The sequence below is a fragment of the Coregonus clupeaformis genome, chromosome 13 (genome assembly GCF_020615455.1).
Source record: "Coregonus clupeaformis isolate EN_2021a chromosome 13, ASM2061545v1, whole genome shotgun sequence".
In the NCBI taxonomy this organism is placed as follows: domain Eukaryota; kingdom Metazoa; phylum Chordata; class Actinopteri; order Salmoniformes; family Salmonidae; genus Coregonus; species Coregonus clupeaformis.
This window is the reverse complement of record NC_059204.1, coordinates 40,043,770-40,071,610: the sequence shown is the minus strand read 5'-3', so window position 1 is coordinate 40,071,610 and position 27,841 is coordinate 40,043,770. Positions and strand designations below refer to the sequence as shown.

At 41.1% G+C, this 27,841-nt stretch overlaps 2 protein-coding genes and 1 non-coding gene across 3 annotated transcripts; 1 reads left to right on the top strand and 2 right to left on the bottom strand.

The window, feature by feature from the left end:
- Positions 1 to 4,041: 4,041 nt before the first annotated feature.
- Positions 4,042 to 11,386, top strand: LOC121579457 (T-cell leukemia homeobox protein 3). The gene is made up of 3 exons (XM_041894057.2): positions 4,042 to 4,762; positions 6,952 to 7,189; positions 9,899 to 11,386. Exons 1-3 carry the CDS (start codon positions 4,321 to 4,323, stop codon positions 10,110 to 10,112), a joined length of 894 nt encoding a protein of 297 aa, XP_041749991.1. The 5' UTR covers positions 4,042 to 4,320; the 3' UTR covers positions 10,113 to 11,386.
- Positions 11,387 to 12,863: 1,477 nt separating this feature from the next.
- Positions 12,864 to 17,468, bottom strand: LOC121579458 (nucleophosmin). Its single transcript, XM_041894059.2, has 11 exons — positions 17,355 to 17,468; positions 15,929 to 16,008; positions 15,686 to 15,805; positions 15,481 to 15,574; positions 15,165 to 15,271; positions 14,870 to 14,913; positions 14,747 to 14,792; positions 14,584 to 14,664; positions 14,229 to 14,369; positions 14,001 to 14,075; positions 12,864 to 13,740 (listed from the first exon to the last, which is right to left on the bottom strand). The coding sequence occupies exons 1-11, from the start codon at positions 17,401 to 17,403 to the stop codon at positions 13,690 to 13,692; spliced, it is 888 nt and encodes a 295-aa protein (XP_041749993.1). The 5' UTR covers positions 17,404 to 17,468; the 3' UTR covers positions 12,864 to 13,689.
- Positions 13,815 to 13,886, bottom strand: LOC121580393. Its single transcript, XR_006003050.1, has one exon. It is a non-coding gene; the product is annotated as a small nucleolar RNA SNORD61 (small nucleolar RNA).
- Positions 17,469 to 27,841: the final 10,373 nt, after the last annotated feature.

Genomic DNA, 27,841 nt, shown 5'->3' with positions numbered 1-27,841 from the left:
ACAGCAGCAGATACTTCCAGACTGATGGCCATAGAGAAAACCTCATTGGGATTGATGACCTCAGGAAGGGCGAGTGGGGGAGGATGGTGTGTGTGTGTGTGTGTGTGTGTGTGTGTGTGTGTGTGTGTGTGTGTGTGTGTGTGTGTGTGTGTGTGTGCGTGTGCGTGTGCGTGTGCGTGTGCGTGTGCGTGTGCGTGTGTGTGCGTGCCTGCGTGTGCGTGCCTGCGTGTGTATGCAGCTAATTGTAGTTCATTAACACAAACTTTCATTCATTGCATTTACATTTGACATTTTATGCTCTTATCCAGAGCGACCTAGTCCTCAAATGCAGCAACCTTCAATCTAATCAGTTCACTATGTCCTTTTTCATCTGCTGACTGCAAGGAAAGTAGAGCTTTTTCAATCTATTTCTACGCATACTTCTTCTGTACAATTATCAATATTGTAGTATTGACACTGGCCACCAACGGGACAAGCTAACACAAATTGTGGTAAGAAAGGCAATAATATTCAAACAAACACCACACACCACACTGAGCTTTTTGAGGTTTATTACTGTGCCAGTGGATCCCATATTACATAACTGTATGCCATTGTGTTGTATGGTAATGTAATCCGGAGTTCAGGCCAAACACATATTACTTCACATGATTAAAACACACATTGATGTCACCTCATACCGCCAGCATGCCAAAGTGTTTAACCTTGGGTGCACTTGTGAGACAGACTGTCTTATTTTCCCTCTACAACTTTTGAAACCCACTGAGAAATGGGCGATCAAACCGATGGATTGACCAAAATAAATTAAAGCATGAAATCCCTCTATCTTCCACAAAAGCAAATAAAAAACAGGGGCATTCGAGATGTTAGAGTAATTACTGCGATCTGCATATGAGGGTGCGCGTGCCGGACCGCCCCTGGTGCTGTTTTTATTGCGTGTGTCTGCCTTTATCAATTTCCCCATGCATGGGTAATGGAAAGTCTGGCAGGCTCGCAGCTAAAGCGCAGCAGACAATATGCAAAAAAGACGACGCTGCTTTTGAATAATAAATGATGCGCTTTTATAGCGCCTCTAAAACGCCTCTGATGCTACAATATGAAAAGGCTATGATAAGTAATAGTGCATTTAAAAAGGATCTAGTATATTTTTATTACTACGTTTAAAAAAAGCACAGAATGAGTGAGACGGGGAGGGGAAAATGGGTTGAATGAGGAGGGGTTGGAGTGAGAGAGATATCAGTATGATTGCAATAAAAGGAATGGAAGAGAAAAGCGCCAAAATTCCCTCCCAGCGAAATAACCTGCTTAATGAAAGTTTACCGTCTCTCGCTCTTTTTCTGTGCCACTCTTGTCTCCTCTTATGAAATATTAACTACATTGTTATATAAAGCTCTAAAGCTTAATGCTCTTTCATATTTTGCCATTGTTTTTCTTGTCGTTCTCTACCATATTATTTTCTGGGCTTTAATGGAGCTGCTTTTAATTTGGTTTACATTGTGCGTCATATGCGCCTTCTGCGTTGTGCAGGCAGATTGACAAATAGTCAATTTTACTCCGGGATTTGAGATCAATGGCCGAGTATACAGAATTGGCATGCTTTTTCCCAGCCCTTCAGTTTTCTTCATTTCTTCCAGTCGTTGTCAATGCCCCAATAGTAGGCATAGGTCTAATTGTGATGGTGATGAGGATGGCGACTGAGTGCAATGTTTTACGTTTTTTAATAAATACAATAAACAAAAATGGGGGGTTATGCAATGTGCATTGGACACAATAAATGGAAATGATTTAAACATGCACATAAAGCAAGGGTCAGAGAGGGCTCTGGGCTGGCCATGAGGGGTTATCCATGTCCACCACTAAGCGCCATGGGATGACGTAAGTGTCCTCAGCTCAGCCACTGGCAGAGAGCAGGTCTCAGTGGAATGGGGCTTCCTAGCATCAGCACTCACTAATGGTCTATTAAAATATCAACTACTTCAAAGTAAACTGATTTTTCCTCGGTCAGCTTGAATCCCCTGAAGCTAATCAAACGCGGCGGCCAGGCCCAAGGAGCATAATCGCTTTTACGCGGCAGATTACAAGGAACCACTTAGATCCAATGTCAGCAGATCCGGTGTCCTGGCGCTCCCCATTCAGTTAACGCGTGGAGTGGAAACTCTTTTCCCCCGGTATAAATAAATGGTGTCCCCGTGCCACTCTTGACCGCCAGCACAAAGCAACCCCACAAAATCTTCAAAAACTGAACGTGAGCTCTGTTTAACATGAATTCGTATAACGAACTAATAGGCCTAATAATGGCAATATTTTCAATTCGGCAAATTGAACAAATACCAGGCCTAATTTTAGCCTATAGCCTAACCTGAAACATTGGCATAATAAACAGTTGCGATGCGTGTAATTTTCTTAATAAGCTAGTTGTTTTCACTGAATCTGAAAAATATGCCTTTTGAAAACAAAAATAAAACATGGCTTTTATGCACACAGCAGGCTAATATTTAGCATTGAAACGACCAGCGACTTCCTTGGAGTGCATGGAGTTTAGAATTTAGCAACAGCTGATCTACTAAATTACTAGACTATAGCCGATGCATAATGCATTACACAAATCTGTCTTCCAAGATCAAAGCTCAAATTCGCTATTGACATGAATCGACACGTTTAAGCGAATGAAACATATATTTTTGAATTATTTTTTAAAATGATATCCCATCTTCAGACCAACAATATATGGCACGTGAGACCATCTCAGCTCGTCATCATCAAATCAATATTCTACGCTATGTATATAATTAATAACAGCCTAATAGGATAATAATAACAATAATAATAATAATAATAATAATAATAATAATAATATAGCCTAATGTTTTTAATAGGACAGTAAATAAAATCAGTTGATTTTCGTTGTATGAAAACCATCGAACTTCCACTCTGATTTGAATCAAGATTACCGCTGCCCCGGTGAAATGTATATGGTTGTGTCCAATCAATTAATTAGTGGCTGTTTATAAGGAGTTCTGCTCCTCCCAGTTCCCCCACTTCCCACTGTGCAAAAACTGGTTGAATCAACGTTGTTTCCACATAAGTTCAACAAAAAAATGCAATGTGATGACATTGAATCAAAGTTGAAAACTGATTGGATTTGAAAAAGTTATCAATTTAAAGCTTCAATATGTAACTTTTTGGGTGACCCAACCAAATTCACATATAAATGTGTGTTATATATCTGTCATTCTCATTGAAAGCAAGTCTAAAAAGTGGTAGATATGTTCTATGTAAACTATTTCTATGCTGCCCATTCTTGAAGTTTAATTTTTTGCATCTTTTACTTTTGGTTTTGTACACCAGCTTCAAACAGCTGAAAATACAATATTTTTGGTTATGGAAAATATATTTCACAGTGGTTTAGATGGTACAATGACTCTCTACACTATACATGCTTGTTTTGTCACATAAACTGAAATTAGGCAAACTATTAGAATTTTAGCAACCAGGAAATGGTGGAGCGATTTCTGCTTAGTCATCTTTAAGGACATTTAGTGTTTTTTTCACCCAACTTTTGACCTAAATCCAATGACATGCTGACATGTTTTGTTGATTTCAATTTGAATTGATGTTAGTTGACAACTCAACCAAATGTAAATCAAAACTAGAGGTTGAAATGTTGTCTATGTCCAGTGGGTTGCCACTGATGTAGAAATACGCTAATTTGGAATGCATGCTAATCATTAGGCCTATCAAAGCATTGTCATGAAATCTCCGAAAGCATTCGGTTTTTCATAAGCCGTGGTTATGATAGCCTATAACAACACAACATTGGTGGTCGACTATAGGCCTACAGCCAATATATTAATGAATCCGCCACAATGAGCGCTTTTTAAGAAATGATGTCACTTTGGAATGTTCCTTCAGCTCGCATTCAATTCAGCAAATTAAAGTTAAAACTTCAACCAATGAGGTGCAGGAAAGCTACTCTAACCAATCGGAAGAGGAACAGAGGAAACACTATTGCGTGCGGGGGGTGTGGTGGGCAAAGTAGAATTGATCCGAACTGCGATTGTCCTGCACAGCGAAGTCAGTGTGCCAAACTTCAGCAAATCGCAAATGGACGGATCCGTCAATGCCGCGAATGATGGTGGAAAACTCGCTGCCATAGAAAGCCATAGAACGCAAACTATCCAAAACGAGCTTTAAAAGGGAAAGAGCTAGATGCTTAACTCAACATAACCCATTTTTACTCGTAGGCTACATCATACCGTTTGCAACATCGGCTCTGTCCGAGGACTGCGTAAAGGTGCTGGAAAGGTTCTGGGAGCGAGAATGGAGCGGGCGCCAAGCTCAAGCCCCAGCGGCGTAAGTCAGCCCCCACAACCTGCCCAGCATGAACCTATTAGTTTCGGCATTGACCAGATTCTCAGTGGTACCGACCAGGACGGTTCACAGAACACCACCCGGAGTGGTTCGGATACTGGCAACTTCACAAGTGGAGGAAGTTACCACCTCGGTAGTCCAACTGGAGCCAGTGCAGCGCCCTTCACTTCGCTTTCCGGTTCTTTCCATGGCATCGCATCATCATACGAGGAATCAAGTGCATACGGAGTGAACTTGACTTTCACCCCAGGAGGGGTGATACGGGTTCCGGCGCACAGACCGCTGGCCGCCGCAGTGCCTCCTCCTATAGCCAGCGCGGTACCCGGGCTAGGCAGCATCAGCTTCCCCTGGATGGAGAGCAGCCAAAGATTCGCAAAGGAAAGATTCGCAGGTAAACTATCTCCATTCAATGTGTAGGCTATTTTAGTCCAGGAGTGGTTTAATCTGGGACTGGGTAAACGGCCCTAAAAGCAGATTGTTGGGATGTACTGCAGTAGGCCTGATATTCACCAGCCTATTAAGAGGAATTCAAAGAGGAATTTTCGTTTCACTCATGGAGTTTAAATGGATTTGACCACGTCCACAAATAAATTATACAGGACTAGTCGAATCAATTCACCAGATTAACTTGAATTGTAGCCTAATTCTGAAAGCTTTATACTGAGGGAAAATGCGGATAGAAATAAAATCAACAACAACATTGCATGCAAGCAAAATGCAAACAGATCTAAATGCAAACAGTTCAAAATAAGGAAACATTGAATTATTCATTATCCTATATTATTTCATATTTCAAAGTAAGGTTTAGCCTAACTCAAAGGAGAAAGTCTGACATAAAAAAACAACTTTAAAACATGGGGTAGAAATACTGGCCGAATTAGGTTCGTTCTCTCGAAGCGATGAATTGGGCACAACAATACTTTGCAAGTTGCACCATTACAACTATGTCAATATAACAATAAGCACACTTTTCATGTAGGTTTTACCACACAATTGAACAAGCAAATATGAACTGATCACAAATATAAAACTGCAACCCGTGTTATTCTAATAAATAAACACAGGCCTATTTCATCGGAAGACCAAAACTGTAGACTCCCATTCAAATATAATTATTTAACTTTGTATCAATTTAGAACCGTTTATGAAAATAAACACATTTTATCCAAATTTGGAATAATACTTCGATTTAGATCGATAGGAGGGGTGTGCTGTTATCGACATTTCTCAGATACATTGCACAAGTGTTTCAGACTTCTTCGTTGGCTATTAGCTACATCACTTGTCTCTAGCAACTCGACCTAATTATGTTACTACTGAAGGAACAGTTATTGCTTGGATTTTGAATCCTGTGTGTGTGTGTGTCTTGCTAAACGGGACATATTATAATGCTATGTGTATTATGATGATGATGATGATGATGATGATGATTGTTATTATTACTACAATTTGGCCTATTATTATAATCATTATTATTATAATCATTATTATAATAATAATTATTATTATTTCCACACAATATATACAGTTGTTGCAGTATTTAAAACCATAATTTGGGGTACTAGAAGGGGTAAAGCCTTACATAATGTGCATTTATTTCTATTTCTATTTCTATTTCTGTTTATTCAAACTAAATGTTTACATGGAACATCTAAATGAACTAAGAGTATAAAATACTTTTAACTAAGTTATTCCTTTATTGAGAGAAATGAACGCTAAAACAGATAATTGGTCAATACTTATGGTAGGCCTACTGTTTGCCATTGTCATATTGTAATTACATTTATTGTAAATTAGACACTCCAGAAAAAAAGTAAAATAGGAGAACCTCTTCATCTGTAACGTAAAATATTTTCCCCTGTAACATTTATCAGAACCTTTGTTTTTCTTCTGGAGGGCACTATGTAAAGTGTCATTAATATTGCAGGAGGGTTATATATGATTGCCTGTCAGCGTTTTGTGACAAAAGGAAGAATCTCTCCACATCAGAAATGAATGGGGAAAAACACTCAACCTCTTTTCATGGACATCCTCAACATTATTGACTGTCAACGTATGTACATATTCTGAATATACAGCACTATTACAGCAATGTCTGCTACTACTAGACAATAACCCATAATGTAAGAGGAAATATAATACAAAGATCTGAATTTTGAGCAGTACTTTTATCAACTAACCATGGACTAAGACTGAGTTGATAATTTTGCCATGTTTCAAAATAGATAGAAATAAGTTAAACGTATGTTCAATTTGGATTTTGCGTTGATTAGAATTAGATTAGAATTATTCAATTAAATAAATCGGCCTCTAAAGACCCATAGAACACCTGTAAAACCTATTCAGCTGTACTCCAACATTCCAGTTCTATGAGAGAGAGGGGAGGGTGGTATATAGGTCAAACCAATGAGCATGTACATTTATTTTGATTATAGTATCAATTTAGAGATTTTAATGCGGACTACAATGTCCTTCAACAAATTGAACACAACATAAGAAGATCGAGTGAACCTGTGCATGACCTGCTTTTTTTGTTTGTCCAATGCCCCCACACGCATGCACACACACACACACACACAGCTGCACTGACGCCATTCACAGTGACCCGGCGGATTGGTCACCCCTACCAGAACCGCACCCCTCCGAAGAGGAAGAAGCCACGGACGTCTTTCTCCCGGGTGCAGATTTGTGAGCTAGAGAAACGCTTTCACAGACAGAAGTACCTGGCCAGCGCTGAGCGGGCCGCTCTTGCCAAGACCCTCAAGATGACCGATGCACAGGTCAAGACCTGGTTCCAGAACCGCAGGACCAAGTGGAGGTGAGACGCTGGGCTGGAGAGGGGGAGGAGGGGAAAGAGATGAGGATGAGTTGTTGTCTGAGTGGTTTCTCTGGAGAAAGACGAGGATCTAGTCTGCGTTTACTCTAGAGTGGTCAGCAGAGAAACACATCATCAGTTACCACTTTCTGATGTCAATTTTCAATTTTAAGAATTATAGCTTGAATACAATATCCGCAGTAACTTTGAGTTCTAATACATGTTATAGAGGTGTGTTAGGTCCCTACCTAACTGTGTATCAATGCTAATGGAAACCCAATAACTCAGGTGAGCAAAACCTAACAGGCATATCAAATCAAATTTTATTGGTCACATACACGTGTTTAGCAGCTGTTATTGTGGGAGTAGCGAAATGCTTGTGTTTCTAGCTCCGACAGTGTAGTAATATCTAACAAGTAATATCTAACAATTTCACAACATATACCCAATACACACAAATCTAAGTAAAGCAATGGAATTAACAATATACACTGTACAGCTCAGCCTCACAAACCCAACCTTTTTTTTACCCACCATGACCCTCTACAGCAGGGGTGGGCAAACTTTTGGGTTCAAAGGCCACATTGAGATTTCGAAATTCAACGGAGGACCGCACAGATTTTTTTTAATACAGATTTGTTTGTCAAAATCAATTTGCGTGGCAGAAAAAGGGCAGTCTTTAGAAAATATATAGGTCCATTATAATTTCTACATACTTTCTATCTAGTTATAGACGTTGAAGAGTGGGCGGGAGTGTTTTTCTAACCCAACATAAAATCGTTTTTTTACTCAAACCTCCAGCGGGCCGGATTGAATGGACTTGCGGGCCAGATCCGGACCATGGGCCATAGTTTGCCCACTCCGCTCTGCAGTCAGAACACAAGTCTAGGGACAGTCCATGGATTATGCTTTTCCTAACACCGTTCACTCAGCTCTATAGAGTGTCATTAATATTGGACTAAGTGTTTGGATCAAAGATTTTGTGACATATGGAAAATATGTCTTGACAGTTTTGGAGTTAAAACATTCAGATGTAATAGCTTAACCTATAAAATATGAAGTGGATCACTTGCACACCCACACAGTCAAATGTAATGTAGGCAACACAATAAATTGTGATGTTATATCACGAAGGAGCATTTTTGGAGCATAGCAATAAACCTGAATACAATAAACAGTGTTAAGAGAGTTAGTTTGAAAGAGCTAGCTTTATGAGTATTGCAAAGTTATGGCTCTAGTGTCGTCTGTGTTAGATTGGTTCAGTATTAAGATATGCCTACTGAAGAAGGCTTACCATTTGACTCATAACAAAAATTAAATAGCGTGTCTTATGTAGGACTAGGCTAAATCTACGTGAGCTATGTCGACACATATATGTATTTGACAAAGAAAACCATAAGTTATATAGCCAACAACTGTACAACTAGCCTACTATATGGTAATATCAGTTGTGTACCGCAGTTTCCGCAAGGTCTGAGCAAATGGGGGGCCAGCTAACTTTCCACAATTCTACACATTTTGCTATGGGGCAAACAGAAAAATGTGTCTTCTAGCTAATCTCATGTTATTTTACACATTTTGCCAAGAGGCTGAGAGAAAATGCTGCAGTTTTAAAGAGAATTTCCTGCAATTCTACACATATTGCCATGGAACAGAGAGAAAAATATGCAGTTTTATAGCTAATCTCATGCTATTCTACACATTTTGCAATGAGGCTGAGATCTTTTTGTATTTTTAAAGGGGGGGTATGCCAGTGGGTAAAATCATTATGAAACGTAGCCTATCCTAACCCACTGTATAGGCTAAGTATCTCCACCCCAGAGCCCGTGGGCTGTTGCGCTCACAGTAGCTTGGGCCTACACACTGTCTAAAAAAGATGTCAGGCTCAGCGCAAATTTATCAAACATGAATACATGCAACATTGTAGCCTATTATGTGTAGCTCAGTTGGTAGAGCATGGCACTTGCAACGCCAGGGTTGTGGGTTTGATTCCCACGGGGGGCCAGTATGAAAAAAAAATGTATGCACTCACTAAGTGTAAGTTGCTCTGGATAAGAGCATCTGCTAAATGACTAAAATGTAAATGTAAAATGTATTATGAAACAATTTGCCGCAAGATTAATGCCACTGAAATACACTGAACTTTATTATATTTCCAGAAAAATAAACGTACGTGATGATACTGTCGCCTAGTCTAGCTACTGCGCAGGTTGCCGCTGGAAAAGGTCAAACAATGAATAATAAATTACCTATTTAATATGTTTGCAAATAATCAATATGTTACTATTTTTATAACCAATAATAATAATATTTTTTATAGTGCTTTCTGCAAAATATAAAATATACACAGAAGGTTCTGTTATCTACATTATCTGCAAGACTATCTGCAAGAGTTGCTCCATCTTGAGTGCAATAATGTGCAATCATGTTCTGTTTGGCAACATTGGTTAGTGTCCTCTCTGGTTTCACCCATGTGTCATTATGGCTCATGTCAGTGTGGTATCTCTCCTGCTCTACTGTTTCAACCATGTGATAGCTGCTGACAGGTGGTTGTCATCAGTGTCCCTGTTCTAATGTTGGCCTCGATGTCTCTGGGTGCATCACATTTTCTCTCTGTGTAACCATATCCTCTAACAGTGAATCTTAATAAGTGTCCTGTCTACGTCTGTCCTGTCCCTGTCCTCTCCCTACCTGCCCTGTCTTCGTTGCCAGGCGACAGACAGCTGAGGAGAGGGAGGCGGAGCGTCAGCAGGCCAATCGGCTGATGATCCAGCTGCAGCATGATGCCTTCCAGAAGTCCTTGAGTGACTCGGTTCCGTCCGATCCACTCTGCATCCACAACTCCTCCCTGTTCGCCCTGCAGAACCTGCAGCCGTGGGCTTCTGAGGAAGCAGCAAAGATGGGCCGTGTCACCGCTCTAGTGTGACAAGGACAGGGTGGGGCCCTCTGGACATTACACACTCGGACTGGCCAAAATGCTTACTGACTGATATCTAAGAAACTGCACAAAGGTGATCAGTGAGCAAATTGAATTGAATGATTTATTATTGTCCTTCCAGAACATAGCCAAAGTGTGTCTGAGGGAGTCTGAGGATGCAACAAAAACTCCAGTTCCTAAGTACCCTGATATGATCTGGACATGCAGACTGTTTGGTGGGCCCTTTGTGTCAGATACATCCTGGGTGGTAGCCTATTACCTGTGGTGATGTACGTGACATGTCACTGAGCCAGCCCCATAATTCCAAACGGACATATTGACTGACTGACACAGCACAGATTGGCTAATTTGTTCCTCCCACGTCCCATCTGTTCCTTCACCACTACAGTTACACTATCAGCTCTGTGCCCCTGCATCTCAGAGCCGACCAGTCTGCAAAGGATGAGAAAATGGATGGGAAACGGGGAGAGAGAGAGAGAGAGAGAGAGAATACACTAATGTTCTGAGAATATATAAACCTTTGTTGTTGCATGGAATCAATCTCATCATCCTCTAATTTTCCATCTTGAATTACATCCAATTGTTTCCTCTTTAGACTGCTAGTTAGCAGGATTTTTGTATTGGGTGGAGACGGACTTAGGCAACACTGATCCTTGAAAGCCACTGAATGTATTACATGCTTTGATTCCAATCTATTCACACTCTAAAGCTCAATTAGGGGGCATAATTACATTTGAATAAGAAGGCAAACTATAAAACCAGATATCCACAAGTGAGATATTGTAGGGTCAACTGCTTATTGTTCTATTGGGCTAGTGTTTGGTGATGTCTGGACAAACCAGATAACTGCTACCTCTTTAAACAGGATCCACCCGGAACACTAGCAAGACATATACTTTGTTTTTATAATTCATTGAAGGGTTAATACACAGCTCAAGGGCTATTTTAAAATAACATTTGCAAGTGGGACAAGAAGCAATCCAGTAAAAGAGGAAGCAAATTATTTATAGTGTTGTTTTATTCATGCCAGGCTGGACCCATTCACTGGGAAGAGTAGTGCATGAGGGTGGCATACCAGACCTGAGAGGTGGAGAGTCTGGTTGACTTGTGGTGTAAAGGACTTGTCTTATGAGTCATCTGAGAATATTTGACGCAGTGTAATAGATGGATGATAACAGGATCTCTCCCTATGTATCATACTTTGTATTTGATAAATATGTAAATAACTAAACAAAACCTAATAATAAAAAATAATTATCTTGTTTTAGCTTTGAATCACTCTTTATTTTCCAGTACCCTTCTATTGGTCTCCATAGCTACTTTGTTTACATATACAGTGAAATATCTGCAGAACATGCTCATTACATTCAAATAAAATGCAAACAAAACGGCACCATAAAGATCGATACCACTAACGTTCTCTCGCACACAAACACATTGACCAGGGCGGATTTTGCCTACGACAGATCAAAGGCACTTACAGGGGGTGAGAGGAGATCCACAGAGACCATAAAAAGGCTTTCCCCATTAAATCCCCCCTCACTGAGTGCTGTTGACTCACATTCAGCTGACCTGTGGGGAGATGGATAGGTCTCAGTGTTGTGTCCATTATGAATGTGGTAAAAAAAAAGGGACATAACAAAAGGTATCTCAGCATCCCCATATAAAGCTGCAGAATCACCAATAGCTCTTTAGGTAGTAGGCCTATTCATATCCATACACACTAGAGCTGAGCAGACGTGATGGTGCAACAGGACTAACCCTCTTCCTGATAGTCTGAGAGGCCATTAGGGAGAGCAGCCATTAATAAAGCCTCTCTGCTCAGGCTAATTGATACAGGAAGTCTCCTGACCTCCTGGACCCGCTCCAGGTCTTGGGGGAGGATGAGATGAGATCACCCCTCAGGGATGCAACACAACCAAGGCTGTCAGCACAGGGCTTACTTATACACCAGCCCCCTCTGCTGGCCAGAGTCTATACTGACTCAAAGGGGAATGAGACTGTGAGTCTGTCAACCTTATTTGGGACCAAAGTAATATAGAAGATGCATAGTAGTAGTTGGGTTACTGGCTGGTGTCTTGTATTTGTCAGAGCGAAGTGGTGGAGAATGGGTTTACCTGTCAGACTTTGAACAGGGCTGAAATCATACCTCGGTGTTATTCCAGTTATTTTTATGTCCCTCAGACATTGTGTAAATGTTGATAAAACATGTAACAGTTGAATAGCATACATCTGTGTCAAGCATAACACATCAACCCTGTTACCCATAGATCGGTTAGAAATGTTTTAAGAAGTTCCAATATTGTCATGCTTGCATTCAATTTCCCCTTCCTGTTACACACAAGCTTCCATTATTTGCAGCTGTAGTCATGTCTGCATCATTGAGTTGTCAACAATGGACAGACCTGCCCAAGGAAGGAATAACAGCGCCATCTCGTAGAGTTTAAGGTGGTGGGCCAACAGCTAAGCAGATGTCTGCCAGACATCTAGGTTTATTTTCATGTTTGAGCCTATTATCAGAGTAGGCCGGTAGTTTACCCTCAAAATACCGTAATTCATAATTTCACCTTTTTTGTAATATTGCAATTCAGACTTCGGCGTCTGTATTATGGGATTAAATGGGAACGCATTGCAAATGGCATGACATTAATCCTTATTTATTGACAGTAGAAGCTTTCATCAAAGGCTTCACACTGAAATTGTTCCATCTAGTCAACCATCAATAACACGAAGCAAAAGTAAATCTCCTCCAGAACTTTTATTGTGGATCACAATATTTCTGTGGATGGAGAACTGCTCATATACTTTATGTATTACAATTCAACAGATCAGAAATTACAAGTTCACAAAGCAGGTATGATACAAATAGGAATATGTTACTTTCAAATGACATTCATGTCACCGGTGAATTAGCTGCTTTACTCTACCCTTACTGCAAAAAATATAAACTTGTGAGAATTACTTAAAACCTTTGAACAGTTAAATGAATAAAATGCTTGGCCAAATGTTAATGTCGCAGACCTTTAGGAGCCTACCCTCTGGAAGGGAAGGACAAGTATCCCCAAACTCAACACCTTACGGATGACATGGAACGGTCGTCATTTCACTTTACCCATCTTTTAAAGAATTCAAAAGGAACATATATCTTCCAAAATGCCAGAGGAACAGTTCTCGGACACCAACTGACCAGACTTCAAAATGCTACGTACAACACCGTAGCAAGGATTTCATTTACAAAATGCAAAGTTCCAAGTGGGTTTTCCCAGGTCCATCCACATGAAAGCTGGAATAGTATCACCCTTCCCGTCCTCTTTGAGAGGGTGAGGATGCTGGAAGGGCCAGGGATGATGGGGCTGAGTCCTATTAGCTCCACACTAGTCTGTGTGCCACAGCAGGGCACTGGACAGGCTAAATGCTGCAGCAGTTTAGAGTAACAGCGCACAAGGCATCGATTCAGACATGGGAAGGGTCAGGAGAGGGCAGAGTAGGAAAGTGTTTGGGGGGTGGGGGGGAATGGGTGAGATGGCAAAAGTAATCCCCCCAAAAAAAGGTTAAACAAAAAAAGTTATTTGCTGTCTTCCACAGTTTGTCTCCACTTCCACAGTTCCTCTATGGTCTGAAAAAGATTGGGGAAAACATTTACTAAAGTATAATCACAATTGTGTAATTGTCAGAAAACATGTCATTAGTGAGCTCAGAACTTCTTAGAGGTATTGGTGTGTTTTTCTCATTGCTGATCAAAACCAAATTAGTCTTCATTGCTCTTCACGGATGCTTTGATTCGCTGACAGCACTATGGTTGTCACTTTCCCAAACATTCAATTGAATCTGTGTTCTTGACAAATGTCATGATGTCCCTGAGCAGCATTAACACACCTTGGTTTCTGTGACTCTGTAGCTGTTCTTCACAAAGCTCTCAAACTTGGGCTGGAGTTTAGGCAACTTCACTCCCTGAAATAGCAAGACTTGACATTAGTATAGGTATTCAGATGTGTCCCTATACCACTTCATACACTTGGGTTAGGCCAGTCTTTCGGGTTAACAGTTCTTTAGCAAACATCAGATAAAATCAACTCATCATGACATTTCTCATAATCCAACAACCTTCTCCACAGTCGCCATCATCTTGGCCTTGAGCTCAGGGACGGTGAGGATTGGTTTGGGGGTCAGGGGAGTTTTGGGTGTTGCTTTGGGGGTCTGTCCATTTTTAGGAGTCTGTCCACCCTTGCCGCCAGGGGTCTTTGCCTGTGAAAATCAGACAAATTGTTAGACAAGACATGTAACATGACATACATAGATCACTACATTAATGCTCTCAGAAATGTTAAGTGGCCATCTTTAGTCTCAGTCTTTTGGTAAGCAGTGTTGAAAATGCGTCAGTAGATCATCAGCTCAACAAATATCATCTTCAACTAGACGCCATGTGATAGTAGGGCAGAAGATGCGTAAGAGGACTAACCTGTTTTCCGGCTGGTGTGTTACCTTTAGGGCCCTTTCCATTGTGGGCAGGAGTTTGAGGTTTGGACGGAATCTTCTTAGCCTGAGAAAAACAGAGGTTTCATGTGACATTTTCTTCGCTTTCAAGGGTAGAATGAGTATAGGCTTAAATAAAACACACTCACCTTAACAGGAGATTCTTCAGCCTCACTCTCCTCTTCATCCTCATCCCTAAAGAGGTGTCACATGTTACAACTCAACTCTTTTATAAAACCTCAGCGAGGAGCTAAGTCAAACATTACACTTACTCATCGTCATCATCCTCGTCATCAACATCCATCTTCATCTTTTTCTGTGAAGGGTGAAAGGGAAGGACATGGAAGTGAGGATGTGTGTAGCAAGAGCAAAGACTGGAGAACATTCTCTAAGAAATGGGAGTGGCCGACTACAGTCTCAGTCTTTTGGTAAGCAGTGTTGAAAATCCTTCAGTAAATCATCAGCTCAACAAATATCATCTTTGACTACAGAGGCCAACGCGATAGTAATGCAGCAGATATGTACATTGTGACAACAGCGACTTTCCAGCCAGTAGTCGGGACTAACCTGAGATTTAAGTGCCGGTGCTGATGCGGGCCTTTTCTTGGACGTTTGTACCTCTTCTTCATCTTCCTCTTCATCATCTTCATCAAAAGACTGGTCTCCTCCCATCACTGGTGGAATAACAATTTATGTTAACTTTGAGTATATAGGATACGGCATCCTCAAAAAGGCTAAAATCACTCAGAAAAGTCAATGGCCATCTTCAGTCTCAGTCTTTTGGTAAGCAGTGTTGAAAAAGCTTCAGTAAATCAGCTCAACAAATATCATCTTCGACAACAGATGCCATGGCAACACTGTCCTAGGATAAAGTTATACTCACTGACAAGGTGCTGGCCACTGATGTGGATTGGCCCGGAACCAGCCTTGAGACGGAAAACTGCTGGGGGTGTGATTGCGAATCCACCAAGACACACCTGCAGCACACAATTAACTCTTTACTTAACATGAACTCTACACAGGCCATACAACCACAATCTCCCACTCAGGGATGGCACAGAAGTATTGATGATACTCTGACTACTCACACTTGGCAGGGTGGACGGTTTGAGTGAAGCCAGCACAGCCTTAACCTTCTGACCCTCCGTGTCCTGTCCTTCCACCTCCACGATGTGCAGCTCATCCTTGGTGCTGAGGTCCACACACAGCTAAGAGCAATCAACAAGAGACACCAAGTTCAGAAATACTTTAACATACCTAGGAGGAAAAATGGATAACCAGAAAGAAATTAATATTTTATTCCATAGAAAGGAGATATCAGTAACCCTCACCATCCTTAAGTCCAGCTGGTGCTCAAAGTCATCTTCTTCTGGGTTGAAGACTACATCCTTCCCAGATTTCAACTCGCACCCTGTTGAGAAAAAGGGTATATTACATAAGAGAAAATGCATTGCTATCAACAAAAGGATCCTACGTTGGGGTGCGCAACACATACTTGTGGGATGCCATAGTGTAGTTTCAGGCTTTTCTAGACAGTTAAATAGCTGACAAAAAAAAGACTCAGTTGAAGACTGATATGTTTAAATCAGTTTGGTTTCTGCTTTGGCTGAGAAACAAGCCTGCATCCAAACCGGTCCTGTGCAAATAAGGTTGCCTACCCTGGACATCTCCTTAAAAGGTCGACTGAGGTGAGGCAAACATGTGGGTCACCAACCCACGTGGTTGAAAGAACACTGCACCCTGACCATGTTGTCAATGAAACTAGCTAGCCAACTAATTTAGGTAGGTAGACAGGCTATTAACCAACATAATAATTTGGGTCGCTGAACTACACAATTTATAAAGACATCACATGCCACATTTTATTTCAAACGTGTTTGTCCAATCAATTTTAATCTGAAACAGTTAACCCCAAATCACTGACAAAGCATGTCATCATCAATGTACTTCATATACTACTTTCATAAAGTGGAATAATTATAGATAAACATAACTTTAGCCAACACTAGTAATTTGGGCAATGTTCACAAAATCGGTTTGAGCTGCAAGGACATTTTCTAGAGGGCCTTGTGCGCCATCTTTAAATAAAGCACGTGTTGAACAATTTTATACACATGGAGTGGTACCTAGCCAGTGAGAAGCTAGTGTAATTTGGGCAATGTTCACAAAAATCGTGTTGTGCTGCATTGACATTTTCTAGAAGGCCTTGTGCGCCATCTTTAAATAAAGCACGTGTTGAGCAATTTGACACGCATGGAGGGGTACCTAGCCAGTGAGAAGCTAATGTCCATCAGTCTGGCTCAGTTAACGTTACAACAAATACAAAATCGACCAGGTCACCGAGACCTTCAAAACATAACTCACCAAATGTGGTCTCAATATGCTTGTCTAACTAGCTAGGATGGCTAGCTAACTAAAATTAGCTCACCTATGCTAACTACCGGCTAGGTGGCTAACGTTAGCTAAGTTGATATCTCGTGGCTAAACTGGGTAAGTCCTTTCCATTCCCAAATAGTGTTATGTAACGGTATTTAGACCATAAGTTGTTGAAACTCCGACATGCTCCCATTACCACTAGTTGTAGCTCTAAAGTTAGCTAATTGTGCTAACATTAGCTGGCTGTACCTCGTGTGTCTGGGGAACAATTTTTTCCCCCTTTTATCTACAATAGCTAGCTTGCTGATCTATTTATTACATTCAAGTTATTCCGAAAAAAAACAAAACGAATTATGTTACTTCAAATAGAGAGTATCTCACCATAGAGAAAGGTCTGTGGTCCCATTTGTTCCTCGTCCAGCCCGTTCATTTTCTTTGCCGAGACAACGCTCTTCGAAGATAATGAAAAACTAAAAGGCCCTCTCACTACGCAGACACACTACCCGTGCTCAATGGCCACGCCTTCTTTCTTCTTCTTCTATTGTATTTTGGCATTCCGCAAACACACATTAGAGGTGCATTCCGCCCCCTACTATGTGGGGTGAAAACTGGGAAACTTCAACACAGAAAGAACACGTGGACATAGGGAAAGTGTGGGGAAAAAAACACTAATATTATTCCCCCAAAATGTACAAAACAAAAATATATGCACTCCTTTAGTCCGATTCAAATGTCTACTCAGATCCCTACAGGCTCTGGGGCCTGAAATGGAAGAGCATCTTCAGACAGTATTCCCATGCAATGTTTCTGCTGTGAAGCCCTGGAGATCCAAAAACCTTTTAGCCACATTCACAATCATGTCCAGTTTCTTTGATTTCTTGTTTGGCTTGTACCGTTCATCACCTGCACCTTAACTCAACAGAATCTATGGAGTTAGATTTGTTTCTTTATTTAGTAAGTGTGTCTACCACGATCAGTGCGTATATTAAACATAATTCACAAATAAAGCTATGATCTGTGAATATATACAAATATTTCGTAAATAAAACCATAATTCGTGAATATGTACAAATATTTCACAAATTAAACCATTATCTGTGAATATGTAAAAGAAAATTCACATACCTCACAAATAAAACTACAATTTGAACTAATGTAGAATAATGTGACCAAATGTTCAGAAATCCCTAACATTTACAACTGTGGAATGTGCATTTGCACGTTCAAAAAGTGCTTGTTGATCTGTATTCAGTGCTTACAGAATAAAAAATATCATCATTCGCTATCAGGTGCACTTCATAGTTCCAGGTAGTTATCCATTATGGAGACAGGGATTGTGTCAAAGAGTGTATGGTTTATATTTGTAACCGGTACAGAGTACAGAGTCAATGTGCGGGGGCACTGGTTAGTCGGGGTAATTGAGGTAATATGTACATGTATTTATAGTTAAAGGGACTATGCATAGATAATAAACAGAGAGTAGCAGCAGCGTAAAAGAGGGGGTGGGGTGGGCGGGACAATGCAAATAGTCCGGGTAGCCATTTGATTAGCTGTTCAGGAGTCTTATGGCTTGGGGGTAGAAGCTGTTGAGAAGCCTTTTGGACCTAGACTTGGCGTTCCGATACCGCTTGCCATGCGGTAGCAGAGAGAACAGTGTATGATTAGGGTGGCTGGAGTCTTTAACAATTTTTAGGGCCTTCCTCTGACACCGCCTGGTATAGAGGTCCTGGATGGCAGGAAGCTTGGCTCCAGTGATGTACTGGCCATACGCACTACCCTCTGTAGTATCTTGCGGTCAGAGGCAGAGCAGTTTCCATACCAGGAAGTGATGCAACCAGTCAGAATGCTCTTGATGGTGCAGCTGTATAACTTTTTGAGGATCTGAGGACCCATGCCAAATCTTGAGGGGGAATAGGCTTTGTCGTGCCCTCTTCACGACTGTCTTGGTGTGTTTGGACCATGATAGTTTGTTGGTGATGTGGACACCAAGGAACTTGAAGCTCTCAACCTGCTCGACTGCAGCCCCGTCGATGAAAATGGGGGCGTGCTCAGTCCTTATGATCCTGTAGTCCAAAATCATCTCCTATCCCACGTTGAGGGATAGGTTGTTATCCTGGCACCACACGGCCAGGTCTCTGGCTTCCTCCCTATAGGCTGTCTCATCGTTGTCGGTGATCAGGCCTACCATTGTTGTGTCGTCGGCAAACTTAATGATGGTGTTGGAGTCGTGCCTGGCCATGCAATCATGGGTGAACAGGGAGTACAGGAGGGGACTGAGAACGCACCCCTGAGGGGCCCCCGTGTTGAGGATCAGCGTGGCAGATGTGTTGTTACCTACCCTTACCACCTGGGGGCGGCCCGTCAGGAAGTCCAGGATCCCATTGCAGAGGGAGGTGTTTAGTCCCAGGGTCCTTATCTTAGTGATGAGCTTTGAGGGCACTATGGTGTTGAACGCTGAACTGTAGTCAATGAATCACATTCTCACATAGGTGTTCCTTTTGTCCAGGTGGGAAAGGGCAGTGTGGAGCGCAATAGAGATTGCATCATATGTGGATATGTTGGGGCGGTATGCAAATTGTAGTGGGTCTAGGGTTTCTGGGATAATGGTGTTGATGTGAGCCATGACCAGCCTTTCAAAGCACTTCATGGCTACAGACGTGAGTGCTACGGGTCTGTAGCCATTTAAGCAGGTTACCATAGTGTTCTTGAGCACAGGGACTATGGTGGTCTGCTTGAAACATGTTGGTATTACAGAGTCAGTCAGGAATCAGTAAGGAACAGGTTGAAAATGTCAGTGAAGACACTTGCAAGTTGGTCAGCACATGCTCAGAGTACACGTCCTGGTAATCTCTCTGGCCCTGCGGCCTTGTGAATGTTGACCTGTTTAAAGGTCTTACTCACATCGGCTACGGAGAGTGTGATCACACAGTCGTCCGGAACAGCTGATGCTCTCATGCATGCTTCAGTGTTGCTTGACTCGAAGCGATCATAGAAGTGATTTAGCTCATCTGGTAGGTTGGTGTCACTGGGCAGCTCGCGGCTGTGCTTCCCTTTGTAGTCTGTAATAGTTTGCAAGCCCTGCCACATCCAATGAGCGTCAGAGCCGGTGTAGTACGATTCAATCTTAGGCCTGTATTGACGCTTTGCCTGTTTGATGGTTCGCCGGAGGGCATAGCGGGATTTCTTATAAGCGTCTGGGTTAGTGTCTCGCTCCTTAAATGTGGCAGCTCTACCCTTTAGCTCAGTGTGGATGTTGCCTGTAATCCATGGCTTCTGGTTGGGGTATGTATGGTTACTGTGGGGACGACGTCATCGATGCACTTATTGATGAAGCCAGTGACTGATGTGGTGTACTCCTTATTGCCATCGGAAGAATCCCAGAACATATTCCAGTCTGTGCTATCAAAACAATCCTGTAGCTTAGCATCTGCGTCATCTGACCACTTCTTTTTTGACCGAGTCACTGGTGCTTCCTGCTTTAGTTTTTGCTTATAAGCAGGAATCAGGAGGATAGAGTTATGGTCAGATTTGCCAAATGGAGGGCGAGGGAGAGCTTTGTATGCATCTCTGTGTGTGGAGTAAAGGTGGTCTAGAGTTTTTTTCCCCTCTAGTTACACATTTAACATGCTGGTAGAAATTAGGTAGAACGGATTTAAGTTTCCCTGCATTAAAGTCCCCGGCCACTAGGAGCGCTGCGTCTGGATGACGTTTTCCTGTTCACTTATGGCCTTATACAGCTCATTCAGTGCAATCTTAATGCCAGCATTGGTTTGTGGTGGTAAATAGACAGCTATGAAAAATATAGATGAAAACTCTCTTGGTAAATAGTGTGGTCTACAGCTTATCATAAGATACTCTACCTCAGGCGAGCAAAACCTAGAGACTTCCTTAGTATTTGATTTTGTGCACCAGCTGTTGTTTACAAATATACACAGACCGCCACCCCTTGTCTTACCGGAGTCAGCCGTTCTATCCTGCCGATGTAGCGTATAGCCCGCTAGCTGTATGTTGTCCATGTCGTCGTTCAGCCACGACTCGGTGAAACATAAGATATTACAGTTTTTAATGTCCCGTTGGTAGGATAACCGTAATCTTAGGTCATCCAATTTATTCTCAAATGATTGAAGATTGGCTAATATGATTGATGGGAGAGGCAGTTTACTCGCTCGCCGTCGGATCCTTACAAGGCACCCCGACCTACGTCCACGATATCTCTGTCTCTTTCTCATGCGAATGACGGGGATTTGGGCCTTGTCGGGTGTCTGTAGGATATCCTTCGCAGCCGCCTCGTTGAAGAAAAAATCTTCGTCCAATACGAGGTGAGTAATCGCTGTCCTGATATCCAGAAGCTCTTTTTGGTTATAAGAGACGATGGCAGAAACATTATGTACAAAATAAATTACAAATAACGCGGAAAAACACACATAATAGTACAATTGGTTAGAGGGCTGTAAAACGGCAGCCATCTTCTCCGGCGCCATTCGCTCCTTTGTCATTTCAATGGCATAGAGTGAAATCTGGGTTTATGAGTGTAATTCAACTGATGGTATGTGTTGCTTAGACAGAGACGACAAAAGTATTTGGTTTGGTGATGTAGAATGGAAGGCTTGTAGCGTGTTTTGGTCCAAATAGAAAGACTCACTTATTTAGCAGGTATAGAGACGATTGCGTGGTAGTCATTTTTTTTTGGCGTTGCCTAAGGGTTTGCTAAATTAAACGATTGAGAATGGTGCCGGTATGTCTATCAATAAATGGGATATTGATCCTATGTATATAAATTCAATATATGATGGTAAACTACAGCAAGTGTTTGGTGTTACTTGTAGCCTACTTAGAAAGAACAGTTACCTACATCTGCTGTATTCTAATAATGGCGGATTGGTGGTTTCATATGAGCTGTGTGTCACGGTTTCGGCCGAGGCTGCCTCTCTTCCTTGTTCGGGCAGGCTTCGGCGTTCGTTGTCTCCAGAATACTAGCTGCCACCGTTGCATGTTTCTATGTTCGTTTGCTTTTGTCTGTTTGTTGTGACACCTGTTCTCGTTTAGTGTAATTAGTGTCCTATAAGTTTCTCGTTGTGTTTGTCTAGTGTTGTGTGTGATTGATTTTCTGTCGTGTGTTGTGCTTGTATAATATATTACTTATTCGCTCGGTTGAGCTTTACTCCACTGTGTTGGAGCGTTTACGCACATGGTTTGTGCGCCTTTTGGTTTTTGTCGCCTTCGTGCGTAGTTTCTCCTTCGGGCCAGTGTGTTCGATTTTTCCCTTGTTGGGAATTGCACTAAAGTCTTTTGGACTATACTTCGGTGTCCTGCGCTTGATTCCACCACTACACCCACCTACAGCATTCCTGACACTGTGGCTATGATCTTAGTTGATTACAGGGGAAATAGAATGTAGTTTAGGACGCACAGAGAAGCGAATGTCTTATCTTCATGGGAAGTGAAGCAAGGGAATTCTGAGAATAAAAGGAAATATAACATTGACTGAGGACTATGGCAACTTTTGGTTGAGGTCACTACAGAAGTATTATGGACATACTATCGTAATAGATAAACTGAACCAAACATGACGTTACTACAGCAATTTAGGATGGTTAATGTTGTTAGGTTAGTTTTTAAACCCTACAGTAGAGGTAAATGCAGAACGCTGTTTGAGAATGTGTGTTATTTTGTCTACTTGTAAAAAAAAATGGAAGAGTGTCCATATTTTTGTCTGCTGGTGTTAACCATTGGGGCTCGCTGAAACGTGAGAGCGCTGTAAGGGACATTATGGCTTACGTTAGGTGTACAAGGATCAATGGTTGCTGTGGAGAAAGAAGTCATAGGGGGTTGAATGTTTGGTGTGAAAGGGCTAGCTAGTTAGTGGTGAGAACTAGTGACGTTTAGAGTGGTGACGTAACTTGCTATGCGACGTGGAAGTAGTTGTTTTTCCTTGCTTTGCAAGGATCGTGGATTTTGTGGAGCGACGGGTAACGGTGTTTCGATGGTGAATGTCGTCGATGTGTGTAGAGGGTTCCTGGTTCAAGTCCAGGTAGGGACGGAAGCAAACTCTTACATTGATAATGTTGATGTGCATTACTGGTTTAATTGATAACATTATAGGAAAGAGATTGTCTTACCAAAACATAGTGGATAGTATAACATAGTAATTAAAGTTGCATCGCTGTGAATAGATGTTTTATTTGTTTTGACTATAACTTCACAATAATTTATATTCTGTTGAAGTACCGTTAGATGGAAAGTCAGCGGTAGAGTATGATAGATATTGTAGAGTGTTTTCTGTGTTACAAAGTAAGTAGGTTAATTGGGAGATGTGAAAGGTTGACTTGGATTGTTTGAATAGAATGGTATTAAAATTATTATTTCTATTTAGGTGAATGAAAATATGTTATTAGGTAGTAGTGGTGTCACGATCGTCAGGGAGAGACCAAGGCGCAGCGTTGAATGCGAACATTATATATTTATTTAGAATGATCACACGATCAAAACAACAACGATAACGTGACGTCTACAGTATAACACATACCAAATCCGAACAAGAAACCACAAACACAAAGTGAAAGACAGACAGTTAAATATGGCTCCCAATCAGAGACAACCAGCTGACACTCGTTGCCTCTGATTGGGAGTCACTCAGGCCAACATAGATAGACAACGACTAGAACCTAAACAAAATAAACACCCTGGCTCAACATACGAGAGTCCCCAGAGCCAGGGCGTGACAAGTGGTTTGTGGAGACAATTTACTAATGACATGATTTCGTAAGAGGGTGAAAGAAGGTAGTGATAGTTGGGCTGTATTGACATATGTAGGACGTATTGGGATAATGTAGATCACATATCTAGGTAGTTGAATATGGAACGTTCTTTGACAATTTTTGATTATTATTATTCTATAGTTTGTTTAAACAACAGTGAGTTATGCAGACAGTTCATTAATTCTAAAAAAACGATAATCTGGTTGAGAGCTTCAAGTTCCTTGGTGTCCACATCACCAACGAACTATCATGGTCCAAACACACCAAGACAGTCGTGAAGAGGGCACGACAAAGCCTATTCCCCCTCAGGAGACTAAAAAGATTTGGCATGGGTCCTCAGATCCTCAAAAAATTCTACAGCTGCACCATCGAGAGCATCCTGACTGGTTGCATCACCGCCTGGTATGGCAACTGCTTGGCCTCCGACCGCAAGGCACTACAGAGGGTAGTGCGTACGGCCCAGTACATCACTGGGGCAAAGCTTCCTGCCATCCAGGACCTCTATACCAGGCGGTGTCAGAGGAAGGCCCTCAAAATTGTCAAAGACTCCAGCCACCCTAGTCATAGACTGTTCTCTCTGCTACCGCACGGGCAAGCGGTACCGGAGTGCCAAGTCTAGGTCCAAAAGACTTCTCAACAGCTTCTACCCCAAGCCATAAGACTCCTGAACAGCTAATCATGGCTACCCGGACTATTTGCACTGCCCCCCCACCCCATCCTTTTTACGCTGCTGCTACTCTGTTAAGTATTTATGCATAGTCACTTTAACTCTACCCACATGTACATATTACCTCAACTACCTCAACTACCTCAACTAGCCGGTGCCCCCGCACATTGACTCTGCAACGGTACCCCCCTGTATATATAGCCTCCCTACTGTCACTTTATTTTACTTCTGCTCTTTTTTTCTCAACACTTTTTTTGTTGTTGTTTTATTCTTACTTTTTTTGTTTAAAATAAATGCACTGTTGGTTAAGGGCTGTAAGTAAGCATTTCACTGTAATGTCTGCACCTGTTGTATTCGGCGCATGTGACCAATACAATTTGATTTGATTTGATTTGATTTGAGTTGTTACTATTAGGCTGATGGATTAAGTAAACATTTTTTGTAAATTCTGAAGTTATTAAACAATAGGTTTATATTTTAAAACATCTATGCAACAGGTTGTGATGATTAAATTACTAGAAAGGGGTTATAGGTTTATAGTAGAAGGTGTAGTCAACTTAATGAAACGTGGTATTATCTAGTGTCTTCTGAGTGGGAGTTTTTTTTTCCAGGATTGATGGAAGTCTACTATAGTATTATGTTAAGGGGAAAAAATAGGAGACAACGTATCAAACCATTTTTAAATAGATGCCTGGGATACAATATCAAGTCTTACTTATGTGGAGTAAGTGATTGTATTGGCTAATGAATGAAATATGACATTTTAAAGGGATGACATTAACTACAGTGGGGAAAACAAGTATTTAGTCAGCCACCAATTGTGCAAGTTCTCCCACTTAAAAAGATGAGAGAGGCCTGTAATTTTCATCATAGGTACACGTCAAGTATGACAGACAAAATGAGAAAAAAAATCCAGAAAATCACATTGTAGGATTTTTAATGAATTTATTTGCAAATTATGGTGGAAAATAAGTATTTGGTCAATAACAAAAGTTTCTCAATACTTTGTTATATACCCTTTGTTGGCAATGACACAGGAAAACAGCCCCAAAGCATGATGTTTCCACCCCCATGCTTCACAGTAGGTATGGTGTTCTTTGGATGCAACTCAGCATTCTTTGTCCTCCAAACACGACGAGTTGAGTTTTTACCAAAAAGTTATATTTTGGTTTCATCTGACCATATGACATTCTCCCAATCCTCTTCTGGATCATCCAAATGCACTCTAGCAAACTTCAGACGGGCCTGGACATGTACTGGCTTAAGCAGGGGGACACGTCTGGCACTGCAGGATTTGAGTCCCTGGCGGCGTAGTGTGTTACTGATGGTAGGCTTTGTTACTTTGGTCCCAGCTCTCTGCAGGTCATTCACTAGGTCCCCCCGTGTGGTTCTGGGATTTTTGCTCACCGTTCTTGTGATCATTTTGACCCCACGGGGTGAGATCTTGCGTGGAGCTCCAGATCGAGGGAGATTATCAGTGGTCTTGTATGTCTTCCATTTCCTAATAATTGCTCCCACAGTTGATTTCTTCAAACCAAGCTGCTTACCTATTGCAGATTAAGTCTTCCCAGCCTGGTGCAGGTCTACAATTTTGTTTCTGGTGTCCTTTGACAGCTCTTTGGTCTTGGCCATAGTGGAGTTTGGAGTGTGACTGTTTGAGGTTGTGGACAGGTGTCTTTTATACTGATAACAAGTTCAAACAGGTGCCATTAATGCAGGTAACAAGTGGAGGACAGAGGAGCCTCTTAAAGAAGAAGTTACAGGTCTGTGAGAGCCAGAAATCTTGCTTGTTTGTAGGTGACCAAATACTTATTTTCCACCATAATTTGCAAATAAATTCATAAAAAATCCTACAATGTGATTTTCTGGATTTTTTTCCCTCAATTTGTCTGTCATAGTTGACGTGTACCTATGATGAAAATTACAGGCCTCTCTCATCTTTTTTAAGTGGGAGAACTTGCACAATTGGTGGCTGACTAAATACTTTTTTCCCCCACTGTATATAAGGAGAATCAGATATTTCCTATGTTGTTGATCAAATAAACGAGAATGGATCATTTGATATGGGATCACAAAGAGCAGATTTGGGGGTTCAATAATCATTGTGAGATTTAAAGAGGATAAAGTCTGAAGAGTAATCAATTAAAAATAATCATTATCAACTCGAAGAACTTTGAGTGGTTTTCATCTTTTGAGAGATTTTATATAATATTTATCTGGTGTAGTTATGAGGTATTTGATTCATATAAACGATTATTGATGAGATAGGACTATGTATATCGGTATTATGTTTTGTGTGTACTTACTATCTTTGGATTACTGATTGTAATTGCATGTTAATGAAATGTATAATTTCTCTTCCAGGAGCAAGGGGATTTCCTTATCTCATTGGAATGTTTCACAGGGCTAGGGGGAGCAGTTTAGGAAATGTAGGCAGTTTTATACTTAAGCCGTGAAAAAGAGCTACTAAATTAACTAAGGCCTGGCTATTTTTTTTTCAAATAAACACACAACCCACCTAGGATGATTTTTATATAGGGTTCTTATTTTTGAATTTTAAAGGCTTCAACAAGTCAAAGGTGATAAGTCTTAAAGGAGCACACACAGTTAATTTTATGACGTTGTTTTCTTGTTTTGGGTGAATTTCGGGTATAAACATGATTTCTTATGAGAAGGAATGTCATGAAGACTTAATGTACAAATGGGATACACAACATTTATGGAATGTTTTGAATGTTGGGAATGATTAGTTTACTATAGAAGGGAACAATTCGTTGAATGATTTCAATGACCTCTGAACTCTGTCCTGACTTTCTAGTGTAAATTGATCACCCACACTGGAAATGCCAGAGGCATGGGAGGAGGAATTTAAGGTAATTTATTATACTGAGTTGAGGGTAATTTCTAATACTGAAAATTATGAAGAAGTTTATAATTTGGCAATAATCCCAAAAATGTATATGATTCGGACCATGACAAGGAAAGAAAAAGAGAGCTATCCCTGGATGAGGGATACCTGGAGCTAATCAATTGTACTATTATTTAATTACTTTACGGGATAAAAGTAAGTTAAGGTATTATCAAAAGTTGTCATTGTAATGTCATTTTAAATTTTGGTTTAACAAACAATGTTGTTGTTTTGTTTTGAAAGCATGAATCACGTTGTGACTCATGTGTTCAGAAAAGGGGGTAGTACTTGTCACGATCATCAGGGAAGAGAAGTAGACCAATGCGCAGCGTGATGAATGAACATGCTACTTTATTATATTAAAGCACGAACAAAAACAATAAACGACTCGTGAAGTCCACGGTGACAATGACCGAACACGGAACAAGAACCCACAAACACAAAAGGAAAACAGACAGTATAAATATGGCTCCCAATCAGAGACAACCAGCCAACAGCTGACACTCGTTGCCTCTGATTGGGAGTCACTCAGGCC